The sequence below is a fragment of the Quercus lobata genome, chromosome 2 (genome assembly GCF_001633185.2).
Source record: "Quercus lobata isolate SW786 chromosome 2, ValleyOak3.0 Primary Assembly, whole genome shotgun sequence".
NCBI lineage: Eukaryota > Viridiplantae > Streptophyta > Magnoliopsida > Fagales > Fagaceae > Quercus > Quercus lobata.
The window spans coordinates 4,839,074-4,850,768 of record NC_044905.1 but is presented as its reverse complement, the minus strand read 5'-3'; the positions used below and the strand labels follow the sequence as shown (position 1 = coordinate 4,850,768).

Sequence of the window (11,695 nt, the reverse complement as noted above, 5' to 3'; positions counted from 1 at the left end):
TCACAGGTTCAAATATGGGGTCTCAAGTAAGCAAGCAAGACAGTGAAATGAAGATAAAACATAGAGAATTAACAATGGCTCATATAATGTTATGGCAGTTCTCTGAGATGGGGATGTTCTAACTCCTAAGCCATTGACACCAAGACTGGACTACTACAACAGATTTTTGTTCACTTTCTTTTTAGTTCCACTTTTCTGGGGCTTGAGATGATCAACTTCATATTCGACCTACTTATTTTCATTTTATCTTCTCCACCATGAATAGACTACCTGAAAATAAATCGTTAGCCAAATTTTCTTTCCCCATGTTCATGCTACAACTTTAATATTATGTTTGCACAAATGATAAAGTGAGTAGGCTGTGAAATTGTGCAGAAAAGTGGACTGTAGCACAGAAGTAATAGTGACTGGGTGGATCAAATTGTTCTATAATAAGCTTCTGTAAAATTTTATTCTATCCATATAGAGATCTTTACACTCATTAGGGACAAATGTATTAGTAACAAATTAACAATAATAGGCTTCATGAACCATTCTGGCATTTATTTTATACAAAATCATTTCTAGTCTTCACTTTTTCTCCCACACAGCGTAGTCATTGCCAGAGGCAGCAACCTGGAAATTTGAGGGAACAAGGTTTCCAAGATCCATCTTTGGCCCAATCTTCATAATGATCTTGTCATCAATCCCAGCCATATATAAATCAGCATCAGAAGCTAAAATATTCACAGTGCTTTTGGTGTTGATCCCATTTCTTGATCTAATTGCAGTCAATTTGCTTATCTCATCCTTTAGACCCCAATCAAAGAAGTGATCATAGAACTGCCACAACACAAAAACAATCTCTTTTAGCCAGCAAAAGTATATATATATTTCCATAAGGATTATTAGCCATCTATAGAATGAAACTAAACCTTAATCCCAAAACCTTTAGGGTCAATTATAAATCCTTAACAAACTAAATCCGGTTGGCCACATGTAGACTATTTGGTGCGGACTGTCCTACGTCACTATTCTATCATTTAGAATGAAAAAATAGATAAAAACAAATAAAATTGGGATATAGAAATTACTATGGTTGGGGTGCCAGGATGGGTGAGAATGTAAGCATATCCCTGCATGACTTTATCCGAGGGGAATGGCCAATGGTTTTGAGTAGACCCAGTATCATGATTTTCAATAAATGTCACAGCATTTTCTGGCTTTATTCCAATCAGTCCTGGTGGCTTTCCATTCGAGTCCTTTAACCGCCATAATTCCCCTTCCACAGCTGCTTGAAGAATCCCTTTGGTTGTGAAATCAAATGCAGTGACAGCCCCACCAGCAGCCTGAATCCAATCAGCTACCACACCACGGTGTGCATCCTGGTTGAAATTAGGCTTTTGATCATCCCCATAAGAAAGAGAATTCCAATTCTCCCCAACTGCAAATTCTGGTTTAGTTTGTTCCATATAAATTTTTGTTATACTGGGGGAATATCCTTTCACAAAATCAAAACGCCATCCATCATATCCAATTTCAGTCTTTAACCAATTCATCCACTCTGTTAACTCTTTTTGTACCTGTGGATTAAGATGATCAATGTCAGGTGCAGCACCAAAGTCCTCTCCAGTGTCAAGATTCCCTGAGCCATCAGAATAGGCTGCATCATCCTTGCAAATGGAGGATGGACCCCAATCAAGACGTCCATCTGGAGTTCCACCTTCAAAGATGCACCATATTCCTCTCTCATCTTGCTTCTCAGCAGTTCTGTGGTTTATCACTATGTCAGCAAGGACTTTAATTCCTTTCTCATGGAGAGCAACAATCAGTGACTTCAATTCCTCCTTAGATCCATATTTTGAGGCATCAAGATCATATAGCCTTCCGGGCATGTATCCTAGAATAAATCAAGCAAGGAAACAACCTACATTTAGATTGAGCATATCTTAGCTGTTCTATAATCAGAACCCAAAAATTGGCAACATATGGAAGATAAAAATAACCATGATTAGACAATCATGCATTCCCCAGGAATGTGATAGAGGCACAGCATATTGGGAAAGACAACTCACTTCTTGGTGAGAGCAAAATCTAAACCAATATTGTCAACCAAGTGTGAATTTACTTAGCCACAACAAATACCAAAATTAAGCGAGCAGGATATGTAATATAAAATCTAAGGCAAATCATCAAACATTAGAAGGCATACACAATGCACACAAAATTTACATGGTTCTGCACTAAGCCTACATCCATAGACATAGTTACAATGGCTTCTATTCAAGTTCTATTTCACAACTTGAGCTTACACAACAATCTTGGAGAAATACAAGATTACCTCAAGAAAAATTTCACCACATTGGAATCTTCCTAACAACTTGTTGAAAGAAACCCCAAACACAAACACCTATGTGACGCTTCAATAAGCTTCAAATGGCTAGAGCAAGAAGAGCTCTCACTCTTGAGTGTTCTGTTAGTTAAAAAAAATTCCAACAACTTAGCTTTTGTGTATATCTATATGTGCTGGAAATTCCATCAACTTATAAATGCCTCAAGAACTCAGGCCAAAAGTAATTAATAAGCCATTACGGGCTTGGACCAAACAATTAGGCCTACACAAAGCAGATTTTTGGCATGTCCTTGGAATAGATATTTTATATTGGAATTAATAGGACTTCATTGCAGGTATGTACTATGGAAATGAAAAAAGAATTAACCCAGCCAAGCCAAATTTTGAACCCCTAATCAAGATGCTATAGCTAATAATTAATAAACAAGATAACCAAAAGGTCCAAAACTTGTACCATTATATATGGCATCACTTGTTACTACATGTGATCAACTAACCTTATAGCAAAACAAATTTGACCAACTTATGTCCCAGTTTAAGGAAATGAAATTGCAGAAGAAGAAATAAGAGATACCCTGGGATGCAACAGATTGAGAGGGAGGAGGAAGCCAGACATGAGTGATTCCAGCATTAACGAGGTCAGGAATACAATTCTTCAGTGAGTTGTACCATCCTCTTTTATTACTTGATTCCCAGTTGAAACCCTGCCATATAAAAATTAACTCATCACACGCCACAGCAACATGTACATGTACCAATAATTATCTTATTTATCGAATATATACATCATTTTTCTGAGTGTCCCAACTCTAAGAGGGGATGCATGTATCTGATACATCTCTCTGTACATAGAAAAGATATATATAGTAAGTGGGTCCATGCAATTACCTGAAATAGAATTGCTGCGACTGCAAGGGATGGTGATAGAGAAACACAGAGACTGAGTGAAGTTAGAAGATTCATGGGCTTCATTGGTGCTGGAGTTGGTGGATGCTTCTCTCTTATTATACAGGCATTACTTTCTGGTTTGGAATTTCACTATAGGTGCTGAAATTACACGTTTGATGGTCTGTACGTTAAGGATTTTTTTTTTCCCCTTTTGATATCGTTAAGGAAAGATGTTAAGACCAAAGTAGAAATGAAATTCCGTAGACCGGAGATATGTTGAATAGATAAGAAATTGGTGGTAGAAACCCCCTTTTTTTTAAAGAAACCAGTTAACCTTTGTTTAAATGTTGAGGATATGGTAAATATATTCCATCCAATTAAATGGATATAGTGGGTTTTAGAAATTCTATGATAAATTCTCGCTAAGGAAATATTGATCAAATGAACAAAAATCAAAGGGACAAATGAAGAACAAATATTTTCTAAAAATTTAAGGGTCTGTTTGGATACCACTTATTTTGTTGAAAAATAAAAATTTATTGCTAAAAACACTGTAACAAAATAATTTTTAAATCTGAAAACACTATGTATAACACTCGCTGAGTTTTTCCCTAGGCTGCTGGTCCATGAACAGTGTGTGGATCCCGGGCTCCAAAATGCCAAACGCAACATTTACTTACAAACGCCCAATTCAAATGCACGCTTAGTTGACATTCTTATAATTGTGTTCAAAAGAGGAAAATTATAATTTTACCTACACATTTTAAGTAGTTAGCCTAGTAAAACATGTCATTGTAACATTACATTGGATAGTAACAACGTCGCATATATATATATATATATATATATATATATATATTTGTGGGGGTGAAAGGCTAGGGAGCCCATATCTATGTATATGTTAGGCCAAGGGCTCGGTCCGAGGGAGAACTCTTCCTCGGCCAGGCAAGGTCGAGGACAAAGGGAATGGTCCACCATTAAGAACGACACTTCAGGCCATTTCAGGGCAGAGGATAAGTAGTAAGAAAGAGCAGGACAAAGGAAGGCATAAAAATATCTAAGAAAAAGCTGCTACTATTGCATTAAATGCTCTGCAACTAGCTAAACCATGCTTTTCAGCCTTTACAACCACTCCCAATGACTTTAGGGAGGGGCTGATGGGACAAGTGTCAGCACTATCAATCTAAATCTATACGTGGACGATGGAAATGAGAGGAAAACAGTATAAAATAGAGGAGGAAGGTGGGCAATGGAGGGGGAGACTTGGAACAAAGCCTTAAGAACAATATTTAAGAATCAACCTCCTCGGATAAAATCTAAGGATGTCTTTCACAAGTGAACTTATGTCATCTTTCTCTTTTTACCATCAAAACTTATCGATCGATTATCTAATCCGCCAAGATCCAAGTTTCCAACCCATTTTCTACAAATTAATTGTATTGGGCTCATTGGACCAAGACTCCATACTTTTTGGGCTTGGGCCCCAAATTGTGACCCTACAATATTCTTTATAAAGTCTCATTGAATAGTAACAATGTCACATATAATGGTAACTACATTACATTTATTGAAACTTCTTTTTATTTTTGGTCATATTATTAAAGACTGTAAGTCGATAATGGGGTTACTACAATCCTGTTCTTTCTCTCATGTCAAAAGAAAGGGCAATGGGGTTGCCCATGCCTTAGCTAGGAGAGCAAATAAATCTTTTCTGCTTTTAGTGTGGATGAAATCTGTTCCACCAACCATTTCTTTTTTAGTTCACATTGATGTAATCTCTTAAGTTTTTGCGTGTTAATAAAATCACATGGCTTTGCCTTTTCTCAAAAAAAAAAAAAAAAAAAAATTCTTTATATAGTTGCATTGGATAGTACAAATATCACTTTGACAATAATAAAGTTACTTATAATAGTATAGTATTAATAACTACATCACAATTGTTGTTGGTAACCTAATTTTTTAAATTTTAAATTTTTTATATAGTTACATTGTGTAGTGTCATCATCATCTATATCTATATATTACTAAAAGCTGAAGCGTAGTATTTAATGCTACTGCTTTCATGTTGCGCTACATCAACTGTCACGTCAATTTTTTTTTTTTTTATAAATATAATTTGTCCTACAATTTTAAAATGATTTTTACAATTTTCAGCCCTATAAATAAAGCCCACTACTTATTTATATACTTCCACTATCACCCTATAATAAATCTGTATAATTAATCCAACCCACATTTTATTTATTTAGTTCTACTATCAAGCCCAACCCAAAGCCTTTTCAATTTAACTTTAGGGTTTTGTGTGAGCCTTTTCAAAAAAAAAAAAAAAAATCAACATCAACGTTGAAGCCTTTCAAGCTTTAGGGGTTTTTTTTTTTTTTTTTTTTTTTCAATTTTTCTATAATTGTTTTTAACATTTATTTTTTTAATATTTACCCTTTTCCAACCTTTCTCTCTCTCTTACCATTTCATCTCCCCATTACTTATTCAATCTTTCTCCCTCCATTACCTTTTCATCTCCCCACTACTACCCTCTACATTAATATCATTCTTCCTCTTTCCCTTCATCTTCCTTAACTTTTGTCTCTTCTTATTCACACCCTCTTACTATAAATTTGTCACTATCTCTTCTATTCTATGCATAGTTTTCCCTCACCAAAAAAATTGTTCTCTCTCTCTCTCTCTCTCTCAATTTTTTGGTGGATTATTTTAATTTTTCTTGCATATCTACTTTAGGTTGATAATTTTTTATATTCTTTAAAACTTTATTTTGGGTTAATGTGATTTAGTTTTTTTTTTAAATTGTTGTTGTTGTTTTATTTTTTATTTTTTATTCTCTTCGATTGTTAAATGTTATCCTATCGCGTTCTAAAGAATTAAATATAGCATATAAAAATATAATATTATTCTATTACATAGCATGATTTGGATAATTTGGTATTTATTCTGTTACATAGCATGATTTTGTATAGTGCTCAATTTAGATGTTAAACTATGAAAATTTACTAATTTTTGTTTATTTTCTAATCCTTTGCAGTGGACAAAGTACTTTTAATAGTTGTATTAGAAGTACTATATAATGCCATTCATTTAAAGAAAATGAAAGGTTAGCCAAACGAAAATAATCGGATAGGTGACAAATTTTAACTTTTGCAATTTTATTTTAATTATTATTATTTTATAACAATGCCTGTAAGGAAATTTAATTTTTAGATTTTGCTAATAATTTTTTATTTGATAATATGTTTTGGGTGGCCGAAATTATAATTTCTACAAAGAAAATAACCTTAATGGATTATCAAAAATAAAATTTTATCATAATATTGGTTCAATTAATCATTGTTAAGTTTTATTAATTTTTTTTAGTTTACGTTTTTTTGGTTTTTTGGATTGTTCCTATATTACATTTATGATTGTTCCTATAATAAATAAAAATATAATTACGAAATACATTACTCATTATTAGATTAGTTTAAATTGTAAATTTTTTTTTTAATAAAACTACCATAAAAATAATTATCACGCGCAACGCATGGATTTGCGGCTAGTATTAGATAATATATAATGTCATATAATAATGTCAAGGCAACTTCATCACATTTGCTGGTAAGATATATATATATATATATATATAAATTTTTTTTTTCATGTTGGATAATATTACCTTGTTCCTTTCCTTTCCAAATAAGTTACTCAGCTATATTGTAGTTCATGTCTTTATTTGAATTAATCTTATCCTTTTATTTTTAATTAAGAAAAAATTATCCTTTTAAATAGACCAAATTAGACTGAAATGGACCAAAGTGGACTAAAGTGACCTGAAATGGACCAAATAGACCGAAATGTTACGCTCATGTGGTTCAAAAGGAACATAGCAATAATAAATGTTAAACTTCAACTTTTAGATATTATATAAATATAGATATGGATTTTTTTGGTCTTATAGATATCATATTTGAAGTTTAACATGAGTGTCAAGTTTAGGTGCGATGACATGTGCCTTCTCACCCTATAGGTCTCGGTTTCAAATGTGTCTCAAGTAAGTAATCAAGACAGTGAAATGAAGATTGAAACATAAGAGTATTATCGATGGCTCATATAATGTTATGGCAGTTCTTTTAGATGGGGATATTCTAACTCCCAAGCCATTCATACCAAGACTGGACTACTACAACAGATTTTTGTTCAATTCCTTTTTAGTATCTGTGGCTTGAGATAATCAACTTCATATCCGACCTACTTATTTTCTTTTTATCTTCTCCACCATGAATAGACTATTTGAAAAATATTTCAGCCAACAAAATTTTTCCCCATGTTCATACTACCAACTTTAATGTTATTTTTGCATAAATAATAAAGTAAAAAGGCTGAGAAATTGTGCAGAAAAGGTGGACAGTAGAACATTGATCTATTATAAGCTTCTGTAAAATTTTATTCTATCAATATATAGATCTTTACACTCATCATAGAGACAAATGTGTTAGTAACAAACTAACAATAATAGGCTCCATGAACCATTCTGATTTTGTAAAAAGTCGTTTCTAGTCTTCACTTTTTCTCCCACGCAGCGTAGTCTTTGCCAGAGGCAACAACATGGAAATTTGAGGGAACAAGGTTTCCAAGATCCAACTTTGGCCCAATCTTCATAATGATCTTGTCATAATCCTAGCCATATATAAATCGGCTTCAGACGCTAAAATATTCACAGTGCTTTTGGTGTTGATCCCATTCCTTGATCTAATCGCAATACATTTGCTTAATTCATCCTTTAGACCCCATTCAAAGAAGTGATCATAGAACTAGACAACATAAAAAAAATCACTTTTAGTCAACAAAGTAGTTATAATACCATGATGGATTATTAGCCATCTTTAGAATGAAAAAGTATATACAAACAACACTAACATCTGGTCCTTAATCCCAAAACTTTGAGGTCAACTATAAATTCTCATCAGACAAAATCAAGTTAGTCACATTTATTCTTTTTTATCAAATATAATGAAAAGGTGTATAAACATTAATAGAAAAAGAAAAAATGAGACGATAGAAATTACTATGGTTGGGGTCCCAGGATGGGTGAGAATGTAAACATATCCCAGCATGACTTTATCAGAGGGGAATGGCCAAGTCTTTTGAGACCAGGTATCATGATTATCAATAAAAGTCACAGAATTTTCTGGCTTTATTCCAATCAGCCCTGGTGGCTTCCCATTAGAGTCCTTTAACCTCCATCACTCTCCGTCCACAGCTGCTTGAAGAATCCCTTTGGTTGTGAAATCAAAGGCAGTGACAGCCCCACCAGCAGCCTGAATCCAATCAGCTAACGCACCACGGTGTGCATCTTGGTTGGGATTAGGTTTGCTATCATTCCCATAGGAAAGGGAATCCCAATTCTCTCCAACTGCAAATTCTGGTTTAGTTTGTTCCATATAAATCTTTGTAATATTGGCGGCATATCCTCTCACAAAGTCAAAACGCCATCCATCGAATCCAATTTCAGTCTTCAACCAATTCATCCACTCTGACAACTCTTTTTGTACCTGTGGATTAAGATGATCAATGTCAGGTGCACCACTAAAGTCCCCTCCAGAGTCAAGATTCCCTGTGCCATCAGAATAGGCTGTGTCATCCTTGCAAATGAAGGATGGTCCCCAATCAAGACGTCCATCTGGAGTTCCACCTTCAAAGATGCACCATATTCCTCTCCCATCTTGCTTCTCAGCACTTCTGTGGTTTATCACTATGTCAGCAACGACTTTAATTCCTTTCTCATGGAAAGCCGCAATCAGTGACTTCAATTCATCCTTAGATCCATATTTTGAGGCATCGAGATCATATAGCCTTCCAGGCAGATATCCTAAAATAAATTAAGCAAGGAAACAACATACATTTAGATTGAGCATATCTTATCTGTCCTCTTAATTGAGACCAAAATATGGGAAACATGTAGATGATAAAAATGACCATTTTCCATATGTCAAACATCATCCATACTCAGGCTGTTCCTTTTTTAAAACTTAATTAGACAATCATGCATTCCCCAGGAATGTGATAGACGCACAAAGTGTAGGGAAAGACTACCCACTTGAGAGCAAAATCTCAACCAATATTGTCAACCAAGTGTGAATTCACTTAGCCACAACAAATACCAAAGTTAAGCTAGCAAGATATGCAATATGGAATCTAAGAGACAAATCATCAATCATTAGAAGGCAAGGCATACAAAATGCACACGAGATTTACATGGTTTGGCATTAAGCCTACATCCTCGGGTTAAGTTTTGAACAATCCACTATAGTCAAAAAGTTACAATGGTCTACTATTCAAGTTCTATTATACAACTTGAGCTTACACAACAATCTTGGAGAAATACGAGATTACCTCAAGAAATTCTACAAAACCCAATTCCACCACAATGGTATCTTCCAATCAACTCGTTGAAAGACTTCCTAAACACCTGTTAGACACTTGTTTCAATGACCTGAGCAAGAAAAGCTCACACTCAAAACCTTATCTCTCACCATTGAGTGTCCTCTTAGTTATAAAAAATCCAACAACTTAGTTTATAATAGCCTTAAGAACTGAGGCCAAATATAAATTAATAAGTCCTTATGGGCTTGGACCAAACAAGGCCAACACCAAGCAGATAGGCAACCCTTCATGTAGGCCAACCCAGCAACATGTACTTGGAATATATATCATTATATTGGAATTAATAGGACTTCGTTGCAGTTATGAACAAATAATTAACCAGGCCAAGCCTAAGTTGGAAGACCTACGCTAGAAAAAAAAGATAACCAAAACTGTAGTACCATTATATATGGCATCACTTGTTACAAGTGGGACCAAATTATGTCCCAGTTTAAGGGAATGAAATTGCAGAAGAATTACCTTGGGGAGCAGCAGATTGAGAAGCAGGAGGAAGCCAGACATGAGTGATTCCAGCATTAGCGAGGTCAGGTATAGAATTCTTCAGTGAGTTGTACCATCCTCCTTTATTACTTGAATCCCAATTGAAACCCTGTCATTTTCATAATTAATTAATTTACATGCCATAGCAACACATGTACCAAGTGTACCATAGCTCTAGGAAGATGCATATATCCAATGCATCATACATGAGATATATATACGTCTCTCTCTGTACATAGAAAAGATATATATAGTAAGTGGGTGCATACAGTTACCTGAAATAGAATTTCTGAGACTGCAAAGGAGGGTAATAGAGAAACACACAGGCTGAGGAAGCTGAGTAAAGTTAGAAGATTCATGAGCTTCAATGGTGCTGAAAATGGTGGATGCTTCTCTCTTATTAATTATTATATAGGCATCACTTTTGCCTTTGGTTTGGAATTTCACTAGGTGCTGAAACTACACGTTTGAAAGTCTGTTCGTTAGAGCATCCACAGCAGTGGAGCTAAATTTTTAGCAATTTAGCTCCACCAAAAGTTACTTTATCTATTTTACCTACACACATGCTGCAGCAGTGGATCTATTTTAACTTTCAACATAATAAAATAATATAAACATCACAATAAAATATTATAACCACTACAATAAAATAATATATTCCACTACCAAAAAAATATTACACCAACAACCTCAACTACCTCTACCGTCAACCACAGGCACAACCACCACCACCACCACCATCACCACCACCACTACTGGCAGTCCACATCAAAAAAAAAAAAAAAAAAAAAAACCCACACGAGCACAAGCCCATTGCCACAAACACAAACACAAGCCCACTTGCCCACAACAGATCGGAAAACACCACCACCACCACACTACCGGCAGTCCACAGCAAAAAAAAAAAAAAAAAAATCCACAACGAGCACAAAAGGAATGGGCTTTGGTCGGCGCACAAGGAATGAGCACGAGCACAAAAATCCACCGAAGCCCAGCCCAGCCCAGTGTGAGGAGTGGTCGACGTTGGGCTGGGCTTCGGTCGGCGCTGGGCAGTCAAGCTAGAGAGATGAGGGATGAGGGAGATGAGGAAGGCCGGCGAGCTAGAGAGAAAAAAAAAATTGACCGGCGAGCTGAGGATGAGGGAGATGAGAGACTGGTGAGCTAGAGAGAAAAAAAAAATTGAGGAAGAAAGAAGAAAGAGGAGAAGCCGGAGAGAGAGAGATAGAGAGAAAAGGAATTGAATATTTTAATGAGAGAGGAGAGAGAGTGTAATAAATTTTTTTTTTTTTTTTTTTTTTTTTTTAGCTTTGAGCTATAGTGCACATCTATCTTTAAATGTGCACTGTAGCTGAGGAGCTAAATTTTTTAGATTTAGCTCCTCTGCTGCGTGGAGGATTTTTGATATTTTGAGTTAAAAAATAGCATTATACCTATATAGCACCACTGCTATGAGTGCTCTTAAGGAGACTTTTCTTTTCTTTTTAAAATATCATTAAGGAATTAAAAGATGTTAATACCAAAGTAGAAATGAAATTCCATGGTAAGGAATATTCAAAGGAGAAA

At 34.9% G+C, this 11,695-nt stretch overlaps 1 protein-coding gene and 1 pseudogene across 1 annotated transcript; both read right to left on the bottom strand.

The window, feature by feature from the left end:
* Positions 1 to 416: 416 nt before the first annotated feature.
* On the bottom strand, positions 417 to 3,537 carry LOC115974182 (alpha-amylase-like). The gene is made up of 4 exons (XM_031094418.1): positions 3,221 to 3,537; positions 2,907 to 3,036; positions 1,074 to 1,879; positions 417 to 822 (listed from the first exon to the last, which is right to left on the bottom strand). Exons 1-4 carry the CDS (start codon positions 3,302 to 3,304, stop codon positions 571 to 573), a joined length of 1,272 nt encoding a protein of 423 aa, XP_030950278.1. The 5' UTR covers positions 3,305 to 3,537; the 3' UTR covers positions 417 to 570.
* A 4,230-nt stretch (positions 3,538 to 7,767) lies between these two features.
* On the bottom strand, positions 7,768 to 10,491 carry LOC115978300 (annotated as a pseudogene).
* Between the last annotated feature and the right edge of the window lie 1,204 nt (positions 10,492 to 11,695).